The sequence below is a fragment of the Heterocephalus glaber genome, unplaced genomic scaffold, assembly GCF_053883595.1.
Source record: "Heterocephalus glaber isolate CG9 unplaced genomic scaffold, H.glaber_assembly_v1.0 deba00001610, whole genome shotgun sequence".
Lineage (NCBI taxonomy): Eukaryota > Metazoa > Chordata > Mammalia > Rodentia > Bathyergidae > Heterocephalus > Heterocephalus glaber.
In genome coordinates this window covers 35,780,890-35,807,577 of record NW_028258381.1, presented here as the reverse complement: position 1 = coordinate 35,807,577, position 26,688 = coordinate 35,780,890, and the positions used below count along the sequence as shown (strand labels likewise).

General features: G+C 49.0%; 1 protein-coding gene across 31 annotated transcripts in view; it reads right to left on the bottom strand.

The window, feature by feature from the left end:
* The window catches only part of Mmd2 (monocyte to macrophage differentiation associated 2), a 57,894-nt gene that overhangs the window by 18,560 nt on the left and 12,646 nt on the right, over positions 1 to 26,688 (bottom strand). For 15 of the 31 annotated variants that reach the window (XM_087196476.1, XM_087196481.1, XM_087196480.1 and 12 more), the window contains exons 2-5: positions 10,932 to 11,013; positions 9,465 to 9,536; positions 7,997 to 8,157; positions 6,561 to 6,635 (exon numbers count right to left, since the gene is read on the bottom strand). In XM_087196476.1, the coding sequence (XP_087052602.1) occupies positions 6,561 to 6,635; positions 7,997 to 8,157; positions 9,465 to 9,536; positions 10,932 to 11,013 (390 nt within the window). Of the gene's footprint in view, positions 1 to 4,868; positions 4,909 to 6,560; positions 6,636 to 7,996; positions 8,158 to 9,464; positions 9,537 to 9,853; positions 10,713 to 10,931; positions 11,014 to 22,808; positions 22,830 to 26,688 lie in introns of those variants that run through there. The other 16 variants (XM_087196487.1, XM_087196477.1, XM_021254677.2 and 13 more) reach the window with 10 other exon arrangements.

Below are 26,688 nucleotides of genomic sequence, written 5' to 3'. Positions count from 1 at the left end.
ACCCAGGGCCCAGCCTGAGAGGCCCAGCGGGACCCAGCCCTTCACAGCTACCTGTCACCAGCACTGACCCCAGAGACATTCTCTCCCCTGGGGCTGCAGGGGGGCACAGGGGCTCTGTGGGGAGACTGAGGGCACAAAAGTTCCCTGGCAAACTGAATAGCCAGCAGCTACAGGCTGAGGATCCCCCCTCCAAATGCTTGGGCCAGATGGGTTTAGGTTGTGGCCTTTTTCAGATTTGGAGATACTAGGATGTACATACTGAGGTCTTGATGAGGGCACCTGGAGAAATTTACTCGTGCCCCATATACATCTACACACAGCCCGAAGGAGCTTTTCTGCAGTATTTTTAGAACACCTGTGTTTGGAGTATGACCCCCACTCGTGAGGTCAGGTGTGGGATTTTCTATTTGGGATGTCCCGTCAGCGTTCCAAAAGTTTCGAATTTCAGAGCATTTTGGATTTTACATTTGCAGATTATGGATGCTCAACCCGTATTAGAAGAAAATCAGCAAAACTGATCAGGTCTAAATGTGGAGGGGAAGTGGAATTCAAAAGAGTGAGGATAGTAATGAGTAAAGCCTGTTTGGAGGGCAACTGGTAGACTGGCAAACTGAAATGAAACGCGTGTTCCCAGAGCTCCAGGGACAGCAGCGAGCCAGAGAGACACAAGAAATCAGAGTTGGAAGAGACTCAAATCTCTTGGCTACCAAGAGGGGAGGGCAAAATAAACATGGTATTCGTTTTAAAAGCAACAAAAACCAAACCAAAACAAAGACACACACACACACACACACACACACACACACACACACACACACACACACACACACACACACACACACACACACGCACGCGCGCAGAGTATCGGTCTGCGCCGCTTTTTAATCTTTTGCTTCCCAGCCCAGAGCTACCCAGTTGGCCTTGGACACGGCAGTCTTCCTTCCGGCAGGTGCAATAGTATGTTTTGGCGGTAGGTGGCGCCAGAGAGGCTGCAGGAGGAAAGGCTCTTCCTCCCGGTTTCCTGCGTTCTCCAGCCAGGACCCTGACAGCCCTCCAGCGCTGGGTGCCTGCAGGGCGCAGCTGGCTGCAGCATTTGGCCTCAGCGAGTGTCTCTCCAGCTGCGGACTTGGGGACCAGCAGGCCTGGGCCCCTGCCTGGGTAGCTGCTCCTCCACCTCCTTCTCCGCCCCGCAAGCTGACTGCTGACTGCAGATAGATTCTCCAGGTCCTGCCCGGGGGCCTCTCCCAGGGCTGGTGCCAGAGCTCCCCTAACATGGAGCAAATTCTGAGCCCTGCCCCCGAGGGTTCCACTGAGCCAGCCTGCATGGGGAGCTGTGCCTCAGACAAGACAGGTCTCAGCCTGGGCAGGAGGACGGGCACCGCTGCTGCTGCTGCTGCTTTCTCTGCAGTTGTCTTTAGCTCTCCTTATTCCACACCACTTCGGCCTTCCATTAATAATCCTTGATATTGGGGCTGGGGGTGTAGCTTGCAGTTAGCACGCATGAGACCCTGGGTTCAATCCCTGGCACCCCCCAAATTTTTTTTTTTTTTTTGGTAACGGGGATCGAACTCGGGTCCTTGGAGGTTGCGCAGCAGGCGACGAAACCACTGAGCTAAATCCCCTGCCCGATCCCCCAAATTCTTGATATTAAGTTTTCCCAGCTCAAATCATTTTGTGATTTCTCCCTTCTGACCACACCCTGCCTACTACACCATTCTGATTCAGAGAGATTTGAAAAATATGAGGACTTGTTTGAACCAGCATGGATAAATCTCCAGGACACACTGGTAGGTGTTGGGGGAGAGGTTCGTGAATTAAAACGTGACTTGTATATTATGTGTACACAGGAAGAAAGTAGAGAAAACACATGGGAAAGATGTGAGCCCTTATCCAAGTAGTTTTGTCTGAAAAGAGATGGTTTGTGGTGGTGGTGGTGGTTCGTTGGGGAAAGGATTAGTGTTAAGATTTAGGACTTTTGTTTTCTGGAATGAATTCCTTGAATGGGAGACTTATGTAAAACTTGTGGGAAAAAATGACCTCTTGCTGAGAGTCCAACTTGTCATTATAAAGAAGTTAACTAGGACCAGGGATTTAGCTCAGTGGTTCCACTGCCTGCCTCGCAAGCGGAAGGACCCCAGTTCGATCCCTGGTACAAAAAAAAAAAAAGTCTGGAAATAAAGAAGTTAACTAGTTGGGCATGGTGGTTCACACCTGTAGTTCTAGCTCTGGGGAAGCTGAAGCAGGAAGATTTCTTGAGCCGGGGAGTTCCAGGCCAGTCTGAGCAATATAGTGAGACTGTCTCCAAAAAAGTATGAGGAGAAATAGCTCAGTGGTACAGTGCTTGTCTAGCAAGTATGAAGTCTGCATTCAATCCCCAACACAACAAAGTAAAATAAAAAGTTTAAAGCTAGAAAAATAATAACCCATTTCATTATTCAAGATGATCAAGATGATTCTAGATATATTTTCAAGCAGATATGAAAGCAGGCCATGGGGCTGGGGATTTAGCTCAGTGGTTCTGCGACCTGTCTTGCAAGTGCAAGGTCCTGAGTTCGATCCCCAGTACCAAATAAAAAATAAAAAGCAGGCCAACAGGGCATGGTAGTGCACATTGGTAATCCCATTACTTGGGAGGCTGAAGCAAGAGGACCCCCAAGAGTTTGAGGCCAGCCTGGGTTACATAGTGAGCTCAAGGACAGCTTGGACTACGCATTGAGACCCTGTCTCAAAAACAAACAAACAAAAAGAAAAAGCAGGCCAATGGATACGAAGATGAATATTAAGATGGGATGGATGGAAAGAGAGAGAAAGGGACAAAAGAATGGGAAGAGATGAAAGAAGACAGAAAGGGTGAGAATCAAATTTATACATGTCATTTTAAATTACATTATATTAACTAGACACAGTGGCATGTGCTTGTAGCTCTGGGAGGCTGAGCCAGGGGGATCTCAAGTTTGAACACAGCCTGCGCAGTTTAGCAACTCCATGAGACCCTATCTCCAAATAAAAAATAAAAAAGGCTAGGGATGTAGCTCACTGTGAAAGCCCTGGGTTCAGTCCCCAGTACTGCAAAATATAAAATAATATAAATTAAAAAGGAAAAGTATTACATTTAATTTTAACTTGTCTTTAACAGAGGAATATACAACCCAACAAAATAGTTTATTGAACTCCAAAAAAATGTTCCTCCAACATAAATTTTACTTTGACTCTAAAAACAAGGAGATTGGGCTGGGCATGTAACTCAGCAGCACAGCACCTACCTGGCAAGCACACAGTCCTGAGTTTGATCTCCAGTACAAAAAAAAATAAAAATAAGGAGATCAAATATGTACATCATAAGGATGTTGGATTTTATTACCATATGCTTCTATGGTCAATGCTATCCATTAACTCCCCCAATACAAGAGGTAAGCTGGGCATGGTGGCACAGTCTCTGGGAGGCTGAAGCAGGAGGATTGCAAGTTTGAGCTCAGCCTAGGCAACTTAGTGACTCACCAAGATTCATCTCAAAATATAAAAAATAGGGTGGGGGATTTAGCTCAGTGGTTTCGCCACCTGCTGCACAAGCGCAAGGACCCAAGTTCAATCCCCAGTACCAAAAATATATATATATATATATATATATGAAATAAAAAAGGGCGGGATGTAGTGAAAAGGCCCTGAGTTCACCCCCCAGTATGGAGAACCAAGAGACAGACAGACAGAAACACACACACACACACACACACGCGCGCGCACACACAAATGAATGAATCAGCATTCTTACACTTCTCCACCTTCCCTCTACAAATCTCCCAGTTTCATTAGAGATAATGGTACTTTTACAGTCTCAGGTTTATAATATAAATAACATTCTGTTCTATGACCATAATTCACACAACTGTTTCACATCATTTTTTGTTTGTTTGTTTTTTGTACCAGGGATCAAACTCAAGACCTTGCGCTTGTGAGGCAGGCAGCGGCATCACTGAGCTAAATCTCTGGCCCACATTGGTTCTTTTTTAATAGAGTCGATATTCACTACCATTTTTGAGATGTAGATAGATAGATAGATAGACAGAATGAATGAACCCAGACCCTTTGCACTGAGCTACACCCCTCTGCCTTTTTATTTTTATTTTGAGACAGGGTCTCATGAAGTCACCCAGACTACATTTGAACTTACAATCTTCCTGCCTCAGCCTCCCAGAGTTCTGGAATTACTAGGCTGTACAATATTCATTTAATTGGCTGAGTTTTGTTGTCAAGACATTTTTTCCAAAGCTTTTCAAAAGTACCATATTCCGTGACTTCTTCATGTGTGGCAGTGGTTTCCTATGGTTTCGTGTCTCACTAGAAAGCTTATCCTGAGGTTTACCTTTGGGACGCTGAAGAAGTGTTCCCGTTGTATTTCAGCATTAAATAGGGCTGTGGCCACATTCAGGGGACAGCCTAATTTTTTCCCTTTGTAAGGGATTTTTTTCAGTCGTTATCCCAAAGAGTGTGGCTCTCTCTTTCATTTTCTTAGTTTCTCTCTGATTGCTTTAACTCTTGGCGATTCAAAAATATGTATATTCTCTCTGCTAACCTCAGAGCTTTTCTCTGCATCTGCATTTGACTAATTTCACACTGTGTTGCTGAGTTGATTTTATTCATTCCATCACAATGTGGCTTTGTTCTTCAGTTGGTCCCTTTAGATGTGTGTCACCATCTTCATTTCCTTTCTCATTATCAATTTTTTTTTTTTTTTTGGTGCCGGGAATCAAACTCAGGACCTTGTGCTTGCCAGTCAGGAATGAAGCCGCTGAGCCACATCCCCGTCACTAACTTCATTTCCATAGGTTATTTATCACCTCAAATTTGTGCTCTTGTTTAATTGTACTCACTTTTCACTCATGGACATAAAGTTCTTGTAGCTCTTCAGACCTGGAAATCAAGAAAAGCTGGAGCAGGAAGTAGATGACAGGCAGGGACAAACAGAGTCTGCACCTGCCTGTCACTACCTCCACCCCCAATGGCACAGGAGGAGGATGTAGTTGAGCAGCAGAAGCTCAGAGAGCAGCATGGAGCATGCATTTGTCCCAACACCTAGAGAGGCTGGAGGAGGAGATCTCAGGTCATCAAGCCAGTAACTATTAGGGACAATGGGTGTGAGCGACGGCTGTCCACCAGATGGCGCTGTCTCTCTTCCACCCTCTCGGGACTGTGTGTGAACAGCCTCCTCACGGCACACCAGAGGGCGCTGTCTCGCTTCCCACTTGGAACCAGTCAAGAAGGAAAATTCTGAAAATCAGCAAAACTGACACAATCCAATGCTGCCCTGGCTATGAAGCTCAGCCTGGGCCCCTGGAGCCATCCCCTTGCCCGTATCAGGTCACTTTCCCAAGAAGCCTTCTGCAGAGCCCTCACTCTGCCCAGAGCTTCACAGACCTGGGCTGTATGGGCCTCCCTATCTACAGGCGGACACCGACTTGTCTTTTGTTCTCCCAGATGATTATAACTATGTTTGTTTTCTTAAACATCGGGGAAGGGAGAGTCCATTCCCCTTGGTTTCACCGCTTTTTTTCTTCCACTCTGCCCTGTCACTCCTATGCCTGTGCTGGACAGTAGGCCTTTAAAACACAAAAGCAGGGCCAGGGATTTAGCTCAGTGGTTCCACCGCCTGCCTCACAAGTGCAAAGTCCAGAGTTCGATCCCCAGTACCAAAAAAAAAAAGCAAACTGGGGATTGAACCCAGAGCTACATCTCCAGCCCTTTTGTGCTTCTTATTTTGAGACAAAGTCTCACCAACTTGCCCAGGCTGGGCTTCAACTTGAGATCCTACTGCCTCAGCCTTCCATAGTGCTGGGATCACAGGAGTGCACCCCCATGTCTGGGATGGACAGTGTGCTCTCACCTCGCTTCTCCTCACTTCAGCTGGGGCCAAGGAGAGTGGGTTATCATTATCTCCACTTTACAGGTCAGGAAACTGAGGCTCAGAGACAGTAATTTGCTGAAAGGCACATGGCCTCCAGGAGGCTGACCCAGGACCGGAATGCATGCTGTAGCGTTGATTACAGAGTCTTCTCTCTCTGCCACACCATGGCCTTTCAGCATTCCCATAGCCACACAACACTCTGAATACTTGTCTTAAGAGAAGCATGCTGGGCATGCCTGTAATCTTACCATGTAGGAGGCTGAGGCAGGAGGATTAGAAGTTGGAGGCCAGCCTGGTCTACATGGTGAGTTCAAGACCAGACTCTGCAGTGAGCTCGAGGCCTTCAACTCTCGACTGGATCCTCAGCTCTCTGGCGCCCAGCAGCCCTTTTATACTCCTCTACCCCGACTCTGTGGGCAGCTATTGTGGGCTACCTTGCCAACCCTTTATATATCATATATGGTCCTCTAGTGAGCCCTAACTGACATATACACATACATATTTCCTTTTTGTGCATAAAATACATCCAGAAGGATACCCAAGAAACTGGTAAAGAGTAGTTGCTTTCTGGCAGGGAAACAGGGGAGACGCTTCCCTGCCCCCTAATCCCCCCATCAAGGAGAAACCCAACGACTGGGCTGGCGGCAGCAGCAGGACTCACCAGGGCGCATAGGAGGCCGCGATGAAGAAGTAGATGACCATGCGGTCGACCATATGCAAGCAGTGCTCCACCATCCTAGGAGGAGGGAGAGGGGTCACGGTGCCCAGGAGGCAGGAAAGGGAGGGGCGCCCTGCGTCCAACCCAGGGACTGCAGTGCCTTCCCCACTTGAGAGGGCCTGGGCTCAGGCAGGCTCCCCTCATCCAGCCCCGACCCCTCTGCCTCAGTTTCCCTTCTGTAAGTGACCAGAGCAGTGCAAATCAAGCCAAGCTTCTCAACATTCTGGGGTCGTGTGTCGAGGCCTTGGGGTCCCACTGAAGTGACTGCTTACCTGAGGGGCTTACTGAGGGGCTTCCCTGCCCCTGGCTTTAGTCAGAGCAGCTGTTTCAGTTTGATAGTCTGGGCTTTCCACAGGATTTCGGATGGAAAAGAACCCTGGGTTTAAAACGTTCACAGACTGAACCTGAACCCTGAAACGCTGCTGGGTGCTGACTGCCACTCAGAAGTGCTGGGGACGCTGACTCTCGCTCCCAGCCATTTCCGCCTCTCTGAACCAGGGACACCAACAACCTGGCTTGGCCATGGGCTTGTGGAGGACTACGAGAACCAGCACTCAGTGCACATGCAAGAGGCGTTCAATAAACACCAGCCGCTCCTCCACGGCCTCACCTCGCAGTGAGCTGTGACCTCCGTGCACGTGACCAGCGTCACAGCGGCCTCCAGAGTGGTGCTCGTGCCCTGCTCCTCAAGGAAGGGACCGTGACCCTGCACACACCTTGCTCAAAGACTTCTGCCCCCAGAACTGGGAGGGGCTCCCGAAGGACCCACAAGGTAGGGGACCCACGGGGATAGGGAGAGGGTGGAGTGAACTCTGTGGGGCCCTGGATCCTGCAGCCAGCTCTGGGTTGGACACGGCCACTTGCAGCCTTAGACAGGGCAGCGTCCACATGTGTGACGCTGGGTTCTGCAGCCAAACAGGAGCCTGGAGGGCGAAACAAGCCATGGCCAAGGGGCCGTGAATGTGCTCAGTGCCCTCCACTGGAGAAGGGTTAAGGTGGCAAACTGCGGGCTGATCTTCTGCTTGTCTTACGATTTTAAAAACTAAAAGCAAAACAAATTAAGATTTTAAAGATCAGGGATTCTCCTGCCTGCACTGCGGAATTATTGAAGAGATTGAGGAAGGGCATCAGGGCAGCGCCAGGGCCCAGGAGAGCCCAGAGGGAGCCTCAGTGGGGCCTGTAGGGGCGCTTGCTGTCCCCCAGGGCTGGAGCAGACGGTGAGGCTCACGGGGCGGCTGGACCCCGAGCCCTGAAGATGCCCCAGGGGTTGCCCCCTCCCGGGTCCCCACCTGGCCTGGCTGAGCTCAGGGACACGCACTGCAGACTCCGTGTCCTGCCCCACCTGGGCAGGCGTCACCTGCATGGCAGGTGGGACATACCTGAGGTGGCTCTTCTTCCAGGAGATGGTGTGGAACACGGTGGACACCACAAAGAGGCCACAGAGGCCCAGGCCATAGATCCAGGCGGAAATGGTCTCCCAGTCGTCGTCGGACAGGAAGTAGAGGTTGGAGCTGCCCAGGATGCTGGGGATGATCCAGAACTGTGGGAGGGGACAGCTGCAGGGGCGTCGCACGTGGGGACAGGGGACCCACACCCCGCTTTCTCCCAGAATGCGCCAGCCCACACGGTGGCCACAAGGTGGCCATGGGGCTCGGGAAAGTGGCCAGCGCCACTGAAGAACGGACTCATTTTACTTTATTCGTGTTAAACGATTTTATCTAAATTCCGATAGCCAAATTCGAGCACAACCAGCCTGGACAGTGGAGATCTGGACTCTGCTTGGACCCTTCAGGGTGTGGGGACCACAGCCCAGTTCACAGCCGGCACCTGAGCCCCACACGGAGGAGCCTGATGAGCCACATCCCTGTCACCAAGTGGTCACCGCTGTCTACGCCTCAGCCCTAGAGTCCCCAGTGGCAGTGCTCAGCTCGGAACGGCACCGGTGCTGGCACCACCCTGGTAGTAAAGAGTTTAAACAGTGACACCTATTGGGGTGGTGGCTCAGTGTGGCCCCCCTGTCCCCTGCCTCTCTCAGCACTGGGCCTTGTCACTCCCACAGAAGCTCCGCCTGGCCCACCCTGCCTGACCAGGCTCCCTGCCACACAGACTACTCCTTCCAGGGTTACCAGCCCTCATGAGCCCTGAACAAACACACTGAAGGAAGCGGGGGCGGGGGGCTAAGAGGGAGGAAATGGGTAGATGAATGAACACTGAAGAACCCCAAGTGGAGAGAAACATGCACCCGGAGCATCCAGCCTGACAATGTGCACCTTCTGGGGTCTATGGTGGTATGGTGGGGGGGGGGGGGGTCCCAGCCTCAGTGGCCCCACTGCCAGGCGCAGGGCCAGGGAGTGGGGGCGTGGGGCAGCTCCCAAACCAAAGGCCACCGCCCACCACATGCCAGCTGGTAGGGACAGACAACATCTGGCAGCCGGGGGGTGGGGGGGGGGGAAGGGGACAGATTGGTTTTACTGGGGGCAGGGGGTGGGGTTGCTGGAATTGCACCTTGCACCGGGGCCTTCACCCTGAGCTACATTCCCAGCCTTCTTTGCATTTTTTTATTTTGAGACAACATCTTGCTAAATTGCCTAAGCTGGACTCCGACTTCCTCAGCCTCAGAGAGTGCTGGGATCACAGGCGTGCACCACCACACCTGGCTTAGGGACAGAAGTACAGACAATTAAAAAGGACATCTCTCCATCTGATTGTATCACTTTAAAAATGCATATGGGCCGAGGATTTAGCTCAGTGTTTCCAATGCCTGCCTTGAAAGTGCAAGGTCCCAAATTCGATCCCCGTAGCAAAAAAAAAAAAAAAATGCATAGCGCCCACATCTAGCTTATTCACCCTGTGGGGCTCGGTGGGGCTGGCTCTCTGCTGCCGGCACTCTGGAGGTGGTCTTCGTCGCTCTGGGGTCACCTGGGGTCACCTGCGGTCATTTGCTGGCCTTCCCTCCCCCTCCCTCTTTCCTTTCCGCTTCCTGGCTTCCTCCCACAAGCCCGCCCCGGCCGGGCCCGAAGCAGGGCCAAGCGCGGGGAGCTGCGCATGCCCAACTCCCGCAGCGGCCAAGCACATAGGCGCCTGTGCCTGCGCCTGCCGGGTCTGTGAGCAGAGGAGGTCACAGGCGGGGTCCCCAGCCTCTGGCCCCCGTGGTGGAGGATCGGCACCCCCCTTGGAGAGGGAGCGAGACCCAGGAGCCCTCATGGTGCCACACCGATGCCTGGGGCAGCACTCACACGGCTCTGGGAAGTGGCGCACGCCCATTCTGCAGATGAGGAAACCGAGGCTGACGGCTGCATGGTGAAGGAGCTGGGATTCTGGGACAGAAGCTCTCTGGGTGGCTGTGATGAGTCAGCTTACGACTTGGACACCACCCCCCCCGCGCGCGCGCGCGCAAGGAAGAACCCCGTGATCACCCCTCAGGTAATCCGCCAGGGGTGCACTGCAGGGCGCCCGCGTCAAGGTGTGTGATGACAATGTGCGCGCCTGTGATCCGAGCACTCTGGGAGGCTGAGGCAGGAGGATCACAAGTTCAAGCCCAGCCTGAGCAACTTACCCAGACCCTGTCTCCAAATAAAAAATAAAAAGACTCAGGGCGGCAGCTCCGTGAGAAGGCCCTGAGTTCAATCCCCAGTGCTATAAAAAGAGAAGGAAGAAAGGGGGGACTCCGGAAACCTGGCCTCAGCTGAACACATCGCAGCCGGGCGGGCGAGAGCCAGGCTCGCTGTGTCCTGCGATATGGAGTCGCCCCCTGCAGGGATTCAGATCAAACTCACACCTGCATTGCCAGGCCCGGGAGCAGGGCCTGGTGCCTCGAGGGCACAAGGAAAGGTTTGCTGGCTGACTAGGCGTATTGAGGGGGTCACGGGCTCAGAGCTCCCCCGCATCTGGGCGGATGGGCAGGCTTCTGAGGAGCATTTCAGCAAGGCCATGAAGGACAAAAAGGGCTTCAGAGGCAAGGCTGGGGCAGAGAGGGAAAGTGTTCCAGCGGTGGGCACAGCTCAGGCGAAGGAAACAGAGTGGGCGACCCGGAAGCCTGGGAGAGAGCGAGGCAGCAGGAGCAGGACATGGAGGCCAGACCTGCCTGGGCACGTGCTGCAGTGACAAGGTGCTGTACTGTACGAGGGAGCCACTGAAGGCACACTGCGTTCCAAGTCCCCAGTGTCTACCAGTGGCCTTCCCCTAGACCCCACTCGGCCTCTGGGGGCCGCAGGAGGCCTGAGGGACAGCCCCAGAGCAGAGTGTGAACGTCGGCCTGAGCCACCTTTCCTTCCCTACCTGGAATGCCCCCCGCCGCCCCCAGCCCCGACTCACAGCGTGCGTGGCGCAGTTGGCCGCGTGCTCGTACTCCGTGGGCTGGTACCGCTTGTGGGCGGGGACGCGGTGGTTCATGAACCTGCAAAGCGGGCAGAACGTGGAACTCAGCGGGGAGACGCTGCCGGGTCGGGCCGCTGAGGGGGAGGCCTCTCCGACGCCTCCGGGCACCGCCCCCTTCCTGCCCTCCTGGGGATCCTCACCGCAATGCTGTTTATCTCAAAACTTCGCTCTTGGCGCCTGCGCCTCGCTTCCAGTGGGCTCTGTCCCCCCGAAATACCACACACGCACTTAGGACCCGACACACGCCGCGAAGATGGAAATCGGAAGTTGAACCGTTGTTACTCAGAGACTGTGTACGAGGTGCAGTGTTCTCTCTTTTTTCTCTATTTTCTTATATTTTATTTGCAAGACTGGGAATTAAACCCAGGCCCTTCATACTGAGATACATTCCCAGCCCTTTTTTCTTTTTAAATTTTGAGACAGGGTCTCACTAAATAGCTAAATTGCCCAAGCTGGGATCAAACTTTCAATCTTCCTGCCTCAGCCTCCCAGAGCCTGGGATTACAGGTGTGCACCACCACAGTGGGCTTTTTAAATATTCTTGAAGTGTAATTTACAGTTTGACTCCCCCAAGGGTGTGGCTTGATGAATTTACACACACACACACACACACACACACACACACACCACCACCACCACCACCCCGAAGGACTTAGCTCATTTCCTGCCCCCAAGAAAGTTCCCTTGTGCCCCTTCCAGAGGAGGGAATCTCTCCCCCAGAGAAACCACCCTCTGACATGGCCCCTGAAGATCAGTTCTCCCTTCTCTAGAACTTGTCATCCCCAGAGACAACTTGTCATCCCCTTGTTTCTGGCTGCTGCTTCAAAGGTGATTTTTGCAGATTTCCACGTGTTTCTGGACGTAGTGGCTGGGATTTTTCTCTTTTTTTTAATTTTATTTTATTGGTACAATTTAGGTATACAATGTGATGACATTCATCATTGGAAATTTGCGCCGTTACATAACCTCTCTTGGTTCTCATTGTTCCCCCTTCCCCTGCCCTCCCTTCAACCCCTCCATCCCTCCCTATTTACAAAGACTTTGTTTCCATTTTTCCATTTTCTCATATTAATTCCATTCCCTTCTTTCCTTTCCCTTCCCCTTCCCACTTCCCCTTCCCCTTTGCCCCTTTTCTTCCTATTTCACATTATCTATTATACCATTTAGTCCTTATTTACACTTTCAGTTTCTCACACTAGAGAAACTATTTGGTATTTACACATGTGTGTCCTGTTTATTTCACTTAAGAGTATCGCCTCAATGTGCATCCACTTAGCTATAAATGTCTCTAATTTCTCATTTTTTATGGCTGAGTAGTACTCCATTTTATTTTTAAAAACCACATTTTCTTTATCCAGTCTCCAGTTGATGGGCATTTGGGCTGCTTCCAAATTTTAGCTATTATAAATTGTGCTGCTGTGAACATGGCTGCACATATATCACTGTGGAATGATTCTTTTAATTCTTTGGGGAAGATACTCAGCAGGGGAATAGCTGGGTCAGATGGGACTTCCAGTCCTAGTTCTTTGAGGTATCTCCATACTGATTTCCACAGTGGTTGCACCAGTCGACACTCCCACCAGCAGTGGAGCAGTGTTCTTCATTCCCCACAGCCCTGCCAGCATTTGTTATTGGTTGATTTCTTGATAGCAGCCATTCTTTCTGGGGTGAGGTGGAATCTCAGCCTTGTTTTCATTTGCATCTCTCGAATGACCAGTGATGTTGAACACTTTTTCATATGTTTATTTGCTATTTCTACTTCTTTGTCTGAGAAATGTCTGTTCACTTCAGATGTCCATTTTTGGATTGCATCTTTAAATTTGGGAAGTCTGATTTTTTTTTAAGTTCTTTATAGATTTGAGATAGTAGATCTTTGTCTGAAGAACAACAGGTGAAGATTTTTTCACACGTTGTAGGTTGTCTCTTCACTCTGTTGGTGGTTTCTCTTGCCGTGCAGAAGCTTTTTAATAAGAAGAGATCCCACTTGTTGATTGATTGTGCTAGTTCATGGGCAACTGAGGTTTTGTTCATAAAATCTTTTCCTATACCAATGTCTTCAAGAGTTCTACCTAACCTCTGTTCCAGCCAGTTCAGCGTTTCTATTTTAATATTTAGATCTTTAATCCATTTCGTTTTTAGTTCAGTGCATGGCAAGAGATATAGGTTTAGTTTTAATCTTTGGCAAGTTGAAACCCAATTTTTCCAGCACCATTTATTAAAGAGGCTATCTTTCTTCCAGTGAGGGTGTTTGGCTCCTTTACCGAAGATGAGATGGTTGAGTGTGTCTAGAGTTGTTTCTGCATCTTCAAATCTGTTCCACTGCTCCTCGGGTCTGTTTCTTTGCCAGTACCATGCTGTTTTTATCACAGTAGCTTTGTAGTATAGTTTCAAGTTGGGGATTGTGATACCCCCTGCCATGTCTCTGTTACCGAGAATTTCTTTTGCTATTCTGGGTCTCTTCTTGTTCCAAATGAATTTTTGGATTGTTTTCTCAAGGTCCATGAGGTATGCTGCTGGGATTTCAATTGGGATTGCATTGACTCTGTACAGCAGTTTTGGAAGTATGGCCATTTTCACTCTATTGATCCTTCCTACCCAGGAGCAGGGGATGTCTTTCCATTTTCTGATATCATCTTTGATCTCTCTTTTCAGAGTGCTATAGTTTTCAGAGAAAAGGTCTTTGATTTCTTTCGTTAGGTTGATTCCTAGGTATTTCAGTTTTTTGGATGCTATTGTGAAAGGAATTGTTTGCCCTATTTCTCTCTCAGTGAGTCTGTTGTTTGTGTAGAGGAAAGCTATTGATTTTTGTGTGTTGACCTTGTAACCAGCTACTCTGCTGAATTTGGTTATTAAGTCTAGAAGACTTCTGGTGGAGTTCTTGGGGTCCTCTATATACAGTATCATGTCGTTTGCGAATAATGACAATTTGACTTCTTCATTTCCTATCTTTATTCCTTTTCTTTCTCTTGTCTAATTGCCGTGGCTAATGTTTCCAAAACTATATTGAACAAGAGTGGTGATAGTGGACATCCTTCTCTTGTTCCTGATGTTAGTGTGAAGGATTTCATTTTGTGACCATTTAGTATGATACTGGCTGTTGGTTTTTCATAGATGACTTTTATCAGATTGAGGTAGAGGCCATCTATTCCAATTTTTTGTAGGGTTTTTATTATAAATGCATGTTGGATTTTGTCAAATGCTTTTTCTGCATCTATGGAGATAATCATATGGTTTTTGTCCTTGGCTCTATTGATATACTATATTACATTGATTGATTTTTGTATGTTGAACCATCCCTGCATCCCTGGGATGAATCCCACTTGATCAGGGTGTATGATCTTCTTGATGATCTTCTGCATTGTGTTTGCCGGCATCTTATTCAGGATTTTTGCATCTATGTTCATTAGTGAGATTGGCCTGTAGTTCTCTTTTTTGGTTGGGTCTTTCTCTGCTTTGGGGATCAAAGGATGCTTGCTTCCAGAAATGAATTTGGGAGTATTGCTTCCCTTTGAATTTCATTGAAGAATTTAAACAGTAGTGGCAGTAGTTCCTCTCTAAATGTCTTGTAGAATTCAGCAGTGAAGCCATCAGAACATGGGCTTTTCTGGGGTTTTTTGTTTTTGTTTTTGTTTTTTTGGTACCAGGGATTGAACTCGGGCCCTTGCGCTTGTGCAGCAGGCGGCAAAACCACTGTGCTAAATCTCTGGCCCTGGGCTTTTCTTAGTTGGTCAGTTTTTAATTATGTTTTCAATTTCATTGGTTGATATTGAGTTGTTTAGAATTTTTAGGCCTTCTTTGTTCAACTTTGATAATTCATACATATCTAAGAATCTGTCCATTTCTTCTGTGTTTTCCATCTTATTGGCGTGTAGGATCTCAAAGTAGGTATTGATGATGCTCTGCATTTCTGCTGGGTCCGTTGTAATTTTTTTTTCACCATTTTCATTGCTAATTGCATGGATTTGGGCCTTTTCTTTCCTTTTTCTGATAAGGTTGGCTAAGGATTTGTCAATTTTGTTTATTCTTTCTTTTTTTTTCTTGGTACTGGGAATCAAACTCCAGTCCTTGCACTCTCGAGACAGGTGGTTTAACCACTGAGTTAAATCCCTGGCCCTGTTTTGTTTATTCTTTCAAAGAACCAACTCTTGGCTTCATTAATTTTTTGTATCGTTCTCTTAGTCTCCATTAAATTGATTTCTGCTGTGATCTTTATAATTTCCTCCCTTGTATGAGCTTTGGGTTTGTCCTGCTCTTCTTTCTCTAGAAGCTTGAGGTTCAGCATCAGGTTGTTTAATTGGGCTCATTGTGTTTTCCTAATATGCGTATTCACTGCTATGAATTTCCCTTGTAAGACTGCTTTCATTGTGTCCCATAGATTTTGATATGTTGTATTGTCATTGTTATTTAATTGTAGGAACTGTCTGATTTCTTCTTTAGTTTCCTCTGTGACCCACTGGTTATTCAGAAGTGTGTTGTTCAGTTTCCATGTGTTTATGTAATTTTCGTGGTTTCTTTTGCTATTGATCTCCAATTTCATTGCACTATGGTCTGGTAATATACAGGGGATAACTTCAATTCCTTTGCACTTACTTAAACACATTCTACGAGTGAGTATGTGGTCTATTTTGGAGAATGACCCATGTGCGGCTGAAAAGAATGTGTATTCTGATTTTGTGGGGTGGAAGACTCTGTAAACATCTGTTAAGTTCATTTGTTCAAGAATTCGATTGAGTCCTAGTATTTCATTACTTATTTTTTGTCTAGTTAATCTATCTATTTGTGACAATGGGGTATTGAGGTCCCCCACTACTATTGTATTAGTGCATATATGACTTTTCATGTCCATTAGTATTTGTTTTATATAGTTGGGTGCACTAGTGTTTGGTGCATAGATATTTATGATTGTCATCTCTTCCTCTTGGATTGTTCCCTTTACAAGGATGTAGTGTCCTTCGTCTCTCTTAATCAGTGTTGGTTTGAAATCCACTTGATCTGCAAAGAGGATAGCTACTCCTGCTTTTTTTCAGGTTCCTGCCTCATGGAGTATTGTTTTCCACCCTTTAACTTTCAATCTATGAGTTTCTTTTTGAATTAAGTGTGTTTCTTGTATGCAGCATATTGTTGAATTTTGCTTCTTGACCCATTCTGCCAGTCTATTTCTTTTGATTGGTGAGTTGAGACCATTAACATTGATGATTATAACTGATACATATTGACTTATCATTGTCATGACTTCTTATTTTTGTTGGATTCTCCCCCTTTACATTTAATTTCTTGGCATCCCTGATGGATTCATTCTGCTGTGCATCCTGGGGTTGTGATCCTCATTGTCTGTTCCTAGGATATTATCTAAAATTTTTTGGAGTGCTAGTTTGGTATTCATGAAGTTCCTAAGGTGCTCTTTGTCATGAAAATATCTTACTTCTTCATCAATTTTGAAAGATAGTTTTGCAGGGTACATCAATCTGGGTTGGAGGCTGTTTTCCTTTACGGCTTGGAATATGTCACTCTAAGCTCTTCTTGCCTTGATGGTCTGTGTTGAAAAGTCTGGTGTGATTCTGACGGGCTTTCTTTTGTATGTGATTTGTTTCTTTTCTCTAACTGCTTGTAGAACTTTGTTCTTCTGTTGGGTTTCTGGAATCTTAAAATTATATGCTTATGTGTAGTTTTTTTTGATCAAGGCTATTTGGAGTCCTATATGCCTCATTTATCTGTATGTCAAGTTCTTTTTTCCTGCTTGGAAAGTTTTCTGCCATTACTTCTGTGAACAGTTTTTTTATGTCATCTACACTCTCTCCTGTTTCTTCGTTGACTCCAATCAGTCTTATGTTGTTTTTCTTTGCATTGTCTAGCAGCTGCTGGATTGATTTGTCATGGTCCCCTACAATTTTGAAGCAATTTTTCTTTTCCTGGTCACTAATTGCAATCTTATCTTCTATATCTGAAATTGTGTCCTCACATTGGCTCATTCTCCTGTGTAGACTTTCAATGGAGTTTTTAATCTCCTGGAAATCTGTTTGTGTCTGTTTTGTGGCTTCCATTTGTTTCCTATGTTGGGATTCCATCATGTTCCTCAGCTCCTTTTTTTTTTTTTTTAATCTATGTCCTCTCTAGATTTATTAATCATGTCTTGCACTGTGGGCACAATCTCTACTGTTATTTGAGAAATTATTTCTGATTTCATTTTTTCCAGATCCTCTTTTGTTGCCAGTTCACAGAGTCCAGGTGGTTGAGTATCAGAGTGTTGCATCTCCTCTCCCTTTGGGGTTGCTGTAGGTTCTCTGGAAGTCTGGTTTTGAGACTTGTTTACATGTCTTCTCATTTCAATGTGGGGGGTGCTGTTGGCGCCTGCATGGCTCACCTCCTCTGCACTGGGAGTGGTGGCATGGCAGCCCAGAAACCCCTACCTCTGGCTGGGATTTTTCATGACTGTGTAGTATTCCACAGGGTGGCCAAACCACACAGGGTTTCTTCAGACTGCTACAGGTGGTACTGTATTTTAGGGTGGTTGGGGATGGCACTGCTCATGAAGACTTTTGTGCACATTTTTTCTGGTGAACATATGTGCTCATTTCTCTTGAGCTCAGACCTGCATGAGCAGTTGCAAGGTGACTTTATCTTAAAAACAGTCCTGACGTTTGGTATTTTTGGAAACTTCAGAGTGTGATTGCCTCTGTCTAATCCTCTTCAGAGGATCTCAAGAGCTATCAGTCATCCTAGGAATGCAGAAGGTCAGGATCCTTCGCCGGGCATGGTGGCACACCTCTGTAATCCCAGCACTTGGGAAGCTGAGGGAGGAAGATTGCTGTGAGTTTGAGGCCAGCCTGGACTACATAGCAAGACTCTGTTTCAAAAAAATAAAATAAAAAATAAAAAATAATTTTTTTAAAGGCCAGGATCCTATAAGTGGCAGGTTCCCTTGGGGTGTTGCCAGTGTCATCCACCAGAGGGCACAAGAGGGCACCCCACCGCACCAAACCCTGCCCTGAGATGCCCAGCTCAGGAAATGAGTGTGTGGTTCTGAACAGAGCCACTGTGCCTTTATTGAGCTCCTTTTGTGTGCTGATGCTAGTGATGTTCACAGGCACTTCTGACACCCGTGTGCTGGCTCCGCACTGGTACAGTTCACAAAGGACCATGGGCACCATCCATGCTTCCCCAGGGATGCCAGCATGGGCCTAGTGGAACCAGAGGCTGCAGGGGATCTGCAGGCTCTCACGCTGGGACTCGCCTGGGCCCTAGGGCCCTTTTTTCCTGTGCTGACCCCTGGCACTGGTGAGGCCAGGGGTCCAGGTCAGCTTCCCCACCCACCTGCAATGCTCCCTGGCCACGTGGCCCCATGGTCATGTGACATGGGGTCATGTGACCAAGGCCAGTGTCCTGGTGAGTCCAACAGATGGATGAGAAAATCAAGACTCCCTGGCTCTGCCTCCCATGGCCCAATGCTGTGCAGGGCCAGGTTAAAGCTGGTTCCTGGTCCCAAAGAAAATGGGGACCCTGAAGCAGAGCCTCCCTAGGAGCCCAGAACAACTGGCCATCTTCCCAGCTCCTTCATGGGTGGCTGGTTTTTAACAAACAGCAACAGCGACGATGTCATGGGCAGATCTCCCCACACTGTGGGGCCTCGCTCGGGAGAAGGACGATGCTTATAGATGCCACAAGGGTGGATGAGATCACACTGGCGCACAGTGGGCCCTGATGCCATATGCCGAGGGTCCTGAGCAGAGAGAGGGACACAGACAAATATCACAGGGAGAAGCAGCCACCTGGCCACAGTGCAGAGAGGGCACACAGTTCTCTGGTGCCGAGGTCCTCATCCACTTGTCACCAGGCGTCACCGGAAACCTTTCTCTAACCCTGGCCACCCAGCCCCAGGGTGATGTCATGGTTGCCGTGGTGACCTGGGGCGCAGTTATTTATTTATTTCTCAGCTCCACAAGACTCCCCTTGTCTCTGGAACTGCAGCTATTGAGGGAGGAAGAAAGAGGGGCAGGGACATGGGGCCAGGAGGCCCGGGCGCAGGCCCAGGAAATGGTTCCCACCACCCCAAAGACCCAAGAACTGTTCCTTTAACCCCTTGGGGACCAGCTCTTTCTTCATACACCTCTAGACAGGCATTTTTAAAAGGCAGTGAGCTTGTTTTGTAAATTACATTTGAATTGGCATGGAGTACAACTCCCCACCTGCTTTTCTGCTTCTGAGAGAGACTGAACCCAGGGCCTTCACACTAAGCTACATCCTCAACCCTTTTATAGCTCTTATTTTGAGACAGCATGTTGTTAAATTGCTAAGTTGCCCAGGCTGGGCTCAGACTTGGAATCCTCCTGCCTCAGCCTCCCAGACAGCACAGTTTCCTGTTTTGCTATTCAGTTTTAGAGGCTTCAGTGAATGTAATCGATCCTGGAACTATCAGCACAATTAAGATAAATGATGGACCCATCAGCTCCCCGAGAGCCCCAAGATCCAGCCCCCCAAAACACTGCTCTATGCTTTTTCCCTGTGGCTTTGACTTTTCCAGAATTCCAGATAAATGGAGCCAGACCACAGTCACAGCCTTGAGAAAGATATTTCAAGAGAATTTATTGTGTGAGTTAAAGTCCATTCTTAGGTGAAATGGAAATTGAATCCCAAGCAACGTACGTATTTTCTATTAAGATGTATTAATAAGGCATTTCTAAGCCACACTGTGATTCACACCTGTAATCCCAGGGCTATGGGAGCCTGAGGCAGGAGGATCACCACTTTGATCCCAGCCTGAGCAACTTAGTGACTTAACAAGACCCTGTCTCAAAATAAAAATTTTTTGAAAGGACTGGAACTGTAACTCAAGGGTAGACCCAGTCCTACAAAAACAAAACAACAGAGGTTTCTGAGGTGGACTTGTTTATACAAAAAGCAAACAGACCTTTCCTGATGATCATTCTCCACACTCCTATCCCATTCCCCCACGCAGCCTTTTCAACCTGGTTCCCTCATTAGCATAAAGCAGTTGCAATTTGTGTTGTTGCATGGTCCTTTCTTTTTCATTTATTTTTAATTCATCGATTTCTTTAATTTACTTGGTTTGGTGCTGGGGATGGAACTCAAGGCCTCAAACACACTCAGCCCATGCTCAGCTGTGGGGCCACACCCTGGCTCCTTCCTCTTCGGGCCTGAGTACATTGTACGATGTGCCCCAGCTCCTCAGTCCCCAGGGCAGGGACCTGAGCTTGGTTCTAAACAGATGGCACTGCAGATGTCAAATCAAGGTGAGTTCAGAACATAATAGCCAGTCAGAGAGGCGACCTCAAAACAGCACGACTCTTGAAAGAGATTGCACCATTGTTGGTTAAATTGAAGAGGAAACTGGGCCACACAATCCCTATTTTGAGGCCAAATCTTTTTTTTTTTCTTTTTTTAGGCCAACTCTTGTAGCCTGGAGGACCACACGTCTGTGGCCACTTGGAGCCAGGATCCAGGGCTAGATGCTAGCACCTGACAAGCCCAGAATGCTGAGTCTCCATCCTGGAGGGGCTTGGGCTTCGCAGCTGGCACAGGGGGTGGCAGACCTCCATGTGCCATTTGGCTGCGGTGCCAACTGCTGGAAAAGCCTGAATGGCCCTGGGCTGCAGCTTCCTGTTGTGCACAAAAGGGTAAACTCCCCACCCGTGGGTCCCAGGAGAGAACCCACTCCGGGCCCACATGGTGCCAGCCCCCAGTGCTCCAGCTGCTCTCCTTCCACTGCTCCTCGAGACTCGTGCGAATATCTGAGCACTTTTTTGCAGGTGGTGGTACCAGGGATGGGGACCACTACCCTTGAGCTACAGCTCCATCCCTTTTGTATGTTTTATTTTGAGACAGGGTCTCACTAAGTTGCCCAGGTTGGGCTGGAACTTTCGATCCTCCCGCAGCCTCCCCAGGCACCAAGAGCAAGCCCGTCTGGATGCTTCTCAGAGGGGTCCCACTCAGGGCCCCAGCGCCCTTGAGGAGCATGTAACGTTGGTCCGAGTGGGGGGTGAGGCCAGGAAGGGGAATCCATCATTGCTCCCCAGCCTCGGCCACACTAAGAATCACCTGGGTGCCAGGTGCAGAGGTGCACACCTGCATTCCCAAAGACTCAGGAGGATGAGGCAGGAGGATGGCTTGAGTCCAAGAATGCAGGATCAGCCTGGGCAGCATAGCAAAACCCCATCTAAATGAAAAAACCCTAGGAAATGGATGGATGGACAGATAACAAATATGGTCTCTCCATGCAATCCACACAGTGAAATATTACTCTGCCTTGAACAAGAATGAGCTACTCGCATGTTACAGCTGGGATGCAGCTCAAGAACCCTGGGCCTGGACTAGGGTATAGCTCAGCAGCACAGCAGGTGCTTAAGGTGTGCAAGGCCCCAGCTTCAATCCCCAGCACCAAAACCAAATCAAAAAAAAAGTCTCATTATGCTCAGGGAAAGAAGCCAGACACAAAAAGTCACATAGGAAAGGAAACACATTTGTAGCAAAGCAACATGATATTTTCTTGAGAATCCTTTTGGGGCCTGAGGGAAGAGAGTAACAGAGTGCCTGTTAGATCACAGCCCTGAGCCAGAGGTAGAAGACTGCGGCCAGGCAGGAGAAGCTACACCCACGTGTTTAAGGACGAAGCACCAAGACGTCTGCAGAGAAAGAGGGACAAGTGCAGCAAGGTTCGCTGGGAAACACTAACTTCCGGCAAATCTAGGTCCACAGACATGGTGCACACAGAATTTCCTACACACAAGAATTCGAGGTTACCCTGGGACTGCGATGTCACCCACAGCAGGTAAGGGATGCCAGCCAGAGCGAATGTGCAACCCACAAATCACCCCCAGGATCCCTGCTCCTGGGATGCACCCAACAGAAACAGTCTGCAGCCCAGGGGGACCCAGTGGTTTCTCAGAACTTCCCAGGGGATCCCAATGCACAGCCAAGGCTGAGGACCAGGGGCCTGGAGGAATAGCCCGGGGAGCAGGGACCATGGTGCCACAGTTCCTGAGACCCCCCAGCGGGGCAGCAAGGGGACTCCACTCGCCACTTCTGTGGCCACTGGGAAGGCCGACATCAGGAATCTAGATAGGTCTGGGTGTGGTGGTAGCAGTGCTGTGGGGACTGGCAGTGTGTCCGCTGCTCACTTCCCCTTCCGCCCTGACTGTGGCTCTGGTGGGACAGACTGCCGGCAGTCTTTCAGAAAACCAAACACACAAACAAACAGAAAAACACTCAGGTCTTGGCAAGCCCCGATCAGCCTGGAGGACCCAGACTACAAGTGTTGTGCCAACGTCCAGAGCAAAAATGCCAGGCAGCTTCTGCAGGGGCTGGAAGACCCCATGCTCTAGGGGAAACCCAGGTTCCTATCTTTGGCTCACCCGGAAGGCTATCTGCATGCCCTCAACCATCATGCTGCTGGGCCCTCCATGCATGATTTCCTCTGCTTGAGAGTTCCTTTCACTCTTCTCTGGCTGGAGAATTCCTACATACCTGTCAGAGCCCATGTTAAAAGGCCTTCCTCTGAAAAGCCATCATTCATTCCCACTCTCACAACTGTCTAGACTGCGCTTCTCCCACTTCTAAACCAAGGCCTCTTCTTGGCAGACACAGCTGCCTAGTGGCCCCACACAGCACCTGTGTGTTTCTGGCCCTGTGTCTCCCCCTAAATTGCAAACTTGGGGACAGGATTCATCATCTTCCTGGTATGGATCAGAGCGGTGACCAACAGGTAATGCCTGGTGATAAGTGACTAATCCATCATCTCGAGTATCCTACTCCTGACGAGCCTAGGGCCAGGAGTTCAGAGCAGACCCAGCCAGAGCCTACCCAATAGGTGAGAGATGAAAGACAATCTGAGCAGGCCCGGGGGGCTTCCCACAGCTGCACAGTCTCTAATGTTTGCTGACCTGGAAAAGCAGAAGACAAGAAGGGTTTGCTACTACAGTGATTTTTCTTCTTTTTCTTTCTTTCATTTTTATTTTTCTTTGTCACTTGGGGACTGAGGCCAGGGCCTTGTGCCTGCTCAGCGGGTGCTGTATCACTGAGCTATATCCCAGCCCTTTAGTGTTTTTTTTTAAGAAAATCTAATAAAACAATCTGAACACAGTAGTGCATGCCTGTAATCCCAGCACTCTGGGAGGCTGAGGCAGGAGGATCGAAAGTTGAAGCTCAGCCTGGGCAACAAGAGAGACCCTTGTCTGAAAATTGAAGGAAAGAAAGAGAAAGAAAAGAGAAAGAGGGAGGGAGGGAGGGGAAGGAAAGGAAGAAAAAGAGAGAAAGGAAATAAAGACAAAAAAAGAAAGAAGGAAAGACAAAGAAAGAAAGAGAAAGGAAAGAAAGAAAAAGACGGGGTGGGGGGCGGTGTAGCTTAGGGTGAAGGTCCTGGGCTCAGTCCCCAGTAGGAGACAGGAAGACTCTTCCTCTGCTCCCTCTTTGGCAATGGCCCCAGCCTGTGAGCTGGCTCTGCGGGTCCTCTCCCCAGCCTGTCTCCTGTCCCTCTGGGATCTGCAGCCCCAGGGACCCAGGCTTTCTCAGGAAAGCTGCTGTAGCCACCCCTACCCAGCTGGGCCAGTGCCTGTCAGTGGCGACCCTGAGTCCCTTGGACAAGGGACTAAAGAGGTCTGCCCGGGCTGCAGACAAAGGGGGATCTGTGTGTCTGTCCCTCCAAGGCCAAGGCCGGCCCGGGCCAAATGCCCCCAGGAAGCCACTGTCCATCCCCCGTGCGGCTGTGCTTTGTATCCATGCCTGAATGCAGGCTGCTTCGTGAGGCTGCCTGGCTTGGCTCAGCCTTTGGGAAAGAGTCATTGGGCTGATGCCATCTGGGAACGGCCCTGGGATCAAAATCCCTGGGCCCAGCACTGAGAACAGGAAGGGAAATTGAGCCTGGGGTGGAAGGGGCAGGGGGGACCATGTGCCAGGTCCGAGGGACTCTGGCTTGCTAGGTAGCAGAGGGCACAGGCCTGGCAGCAAGGATGGTATCCATGTGCACAGCCCCAGACCTGTGGCACTGATGACCCAACCCTCAGCCCTGCCACCCCCAAGATGCTCTGTGAGTGGAGGTCTTCCCCAGCAGCTGGACTCACAGACACCCACTCTAGCCAGTGAGTCTCTCCCACCCGAACCCGGGGTTCTCATCTGCCAATCACTGCCCGGCTAGTCCTATGACATCAGCAACAGCCAATCAGAGTCCCAGATCAGCACGTGCACTACTGAGCCACATCCCCAGTGCCCTGGTGTTACTTAGGATTGATGAGTCCTAGGCCAAAAGCAAGCCCAGCACACTTTAGAGAGACATCTGTGAGCGGAGGAGGCCGTTTCTAATTCCCTTCTTTTCTGGCCTGTCTCTGTCTCTGTGCCAGCCAGGGTAACCCCTTAGCCGGGACCCCAGGCCGAATGTCCTGCCCCCAACTCATCCCTTCCCTTTCACGGAGGAGACCAAGGCCCAGCTGCTCTGCCTTCATGCCTCCCACCCACCACACAAAGCTGTGGCCAAGGGCGGAGACCTGGGGAACACTGCCCACTGGGCCTGAGGACAGGAGGATCCCAAGTTGGAGAACAGAATAGGCAACTTCGGCACTCAGCAAGGCCCTGTCTCAAAATGAAAAATGAAAAAGGGCTCAGAATGCAGCTCAGTGTGATGGCCCTGGGTTCAATCCTCAGTACCACACACAAAAAAATTTTTTTAAGAATATTTCCTATGAGCAGGGCTTGGGCCTTGGTTTCTGACCCGGGCAGCACCTGCTCTGAGGATTAGATTCCCTCAGAGACCCACAGGGCTGGGGAGAAATGCGCGTGCATGCAAACACACACACACACACACACACACACACACACTGCACAGAGTCCCAGGGCCTTCACACAGCCGAAATACCATCCGTGCTCCAAACACAGACTGATCGATTTGTTCCCTCTGAAGGCTTTTTTCAAAAGAAACGAGATCCTGGCTTTATCTCAGATCCAACCACTTTGGAAGACTGGGGGCCAGGGTCTCCTTTATTAAGAGAGGATCTTTTTTTAAAAAAAAATCACAAAACCCAACCCCGAGTGAAATGATTGATTCAGACAGTGATAACCGATGGCCGCCGAGACCACTGGATGGGAGGTTGCCAAGCAACGGGTGCTCCAAGGGAGTCAGCACCGCCCCAGGATTATCTCACAGGCCCCAGGATCAATGCAGCATCACCAGAAGCAGGGCGGGAAGCAGGTCGACCAGATGTCTGGTGCCTCCTGGTGCAAAGTGTTACATGGTTCATGTTCTTTCTTGCTTCTCTTGCCAGAAATGCCAATCAATCCTGTACCTAAATTGAGCCCCTTAATATAGCTGTGCTGGCATGGGTGCCACCAAGCACGTGTGGCTAATTAAATATAAATTCATTAAAAGTCAATTAAAGCCTGCCTGCAGTCCCAGCTACTTGGGAAGATGAGGTAGGAGAATGACTTGAGCTTATGAATTTCAGACCAGGCCACAAAAGGAGAGCTTGCTCAAAAGGAATTAATTAATTAATTAATTAGATTTACAGTTCAGTTCCTGAGTCACACTAGCTGCATTTCGAGTGCTCAGTACCAGTAGGAGTTATAAAAAGGGTGTGGTGGCACTCACCTACAATTCCAGCACCCTGGGGGGCTGAGGCAGGAGGGTTACAAATTAGAGTCCAGCCTGGGCAGTTCAGGAATTTTGCAAGACCCTGTCTCAAAATTTAAAAAAAAAAAATGTTTAAAGCCTGGGATGTAGCAAAGGCACTGGGTTCAACCTGCAATCACACACACACACACACACACACACACACACACACACACACAGCCTAAGCGCTCTCTGGCCATTCCTGCCATATGAGGGTATAAGAAGTCGGCCATCTGCACCCTGGAGAGAATCTCACTGTGCTGGGACCCTGATCTCAGACTTTCAGCCTCCAGAACTTTAAGAAATAAATTTCTGTTGTTTATAAGCCACCCAGGGTATGGTATTTTGTCATAGCAGCCCAGACAAGCTAAGACCATTCAATAATGACATTACATCAACGCTAACATTCTTTTTTTTTTTTCCCTATTTCTTCTTGCATTTGGTAAATCACCTGCATGTGTTAGCACTGTCAGCTTGGTTCCATACGATTTTTAATTCTGGTAAAATGCACCATCTTACCCATGTTAGAGTGTGGGGTGTGTTAACACATCCACGCTCTGGCCAGCGTTTCCCAGATGGAATCTCTTCCCTTCCTGCCCCGCTCCCGGTGCCACCCCAGTGTCATCTCCCACCACCACCTCTGTCTCCAGGGTCTCAGAGAAGTGGAGCCATGCGGATGTGTCCTTTTGACTGGCATATTTCACTGCAAGTCCTGTTACAGTTCCTCTCTGTTCTGGCCTGTGTCAAAGCCTCCTTCCCTTTTAAGGCCAAACTCCCTGAGGCTTATTTTGTTTGCTGTTTGTTTGTTGTGCTGGGTTGGGGTTTTTTTACAGTACTGGAAATCAAACCCAGGACCTTCTCACGAAGCTACATCCCAGCCCTTCTTATTTTTATTTTTATTTATTTATTTATTTATTTGCAGTACCAGAGATCGAACTCAGGACCTTGGGCTTGGGACTTTTTTTAGTTTTTGAGATAGGGTCTCACTTTGATGAGTGGGCCCCACACGCCCCCTCCAGGAGGCTGCAGCAGTGCGTGGGCATCTGATAGGTGCCTGGAGAGCCCCACCGGCTCAGAAGGATCCAG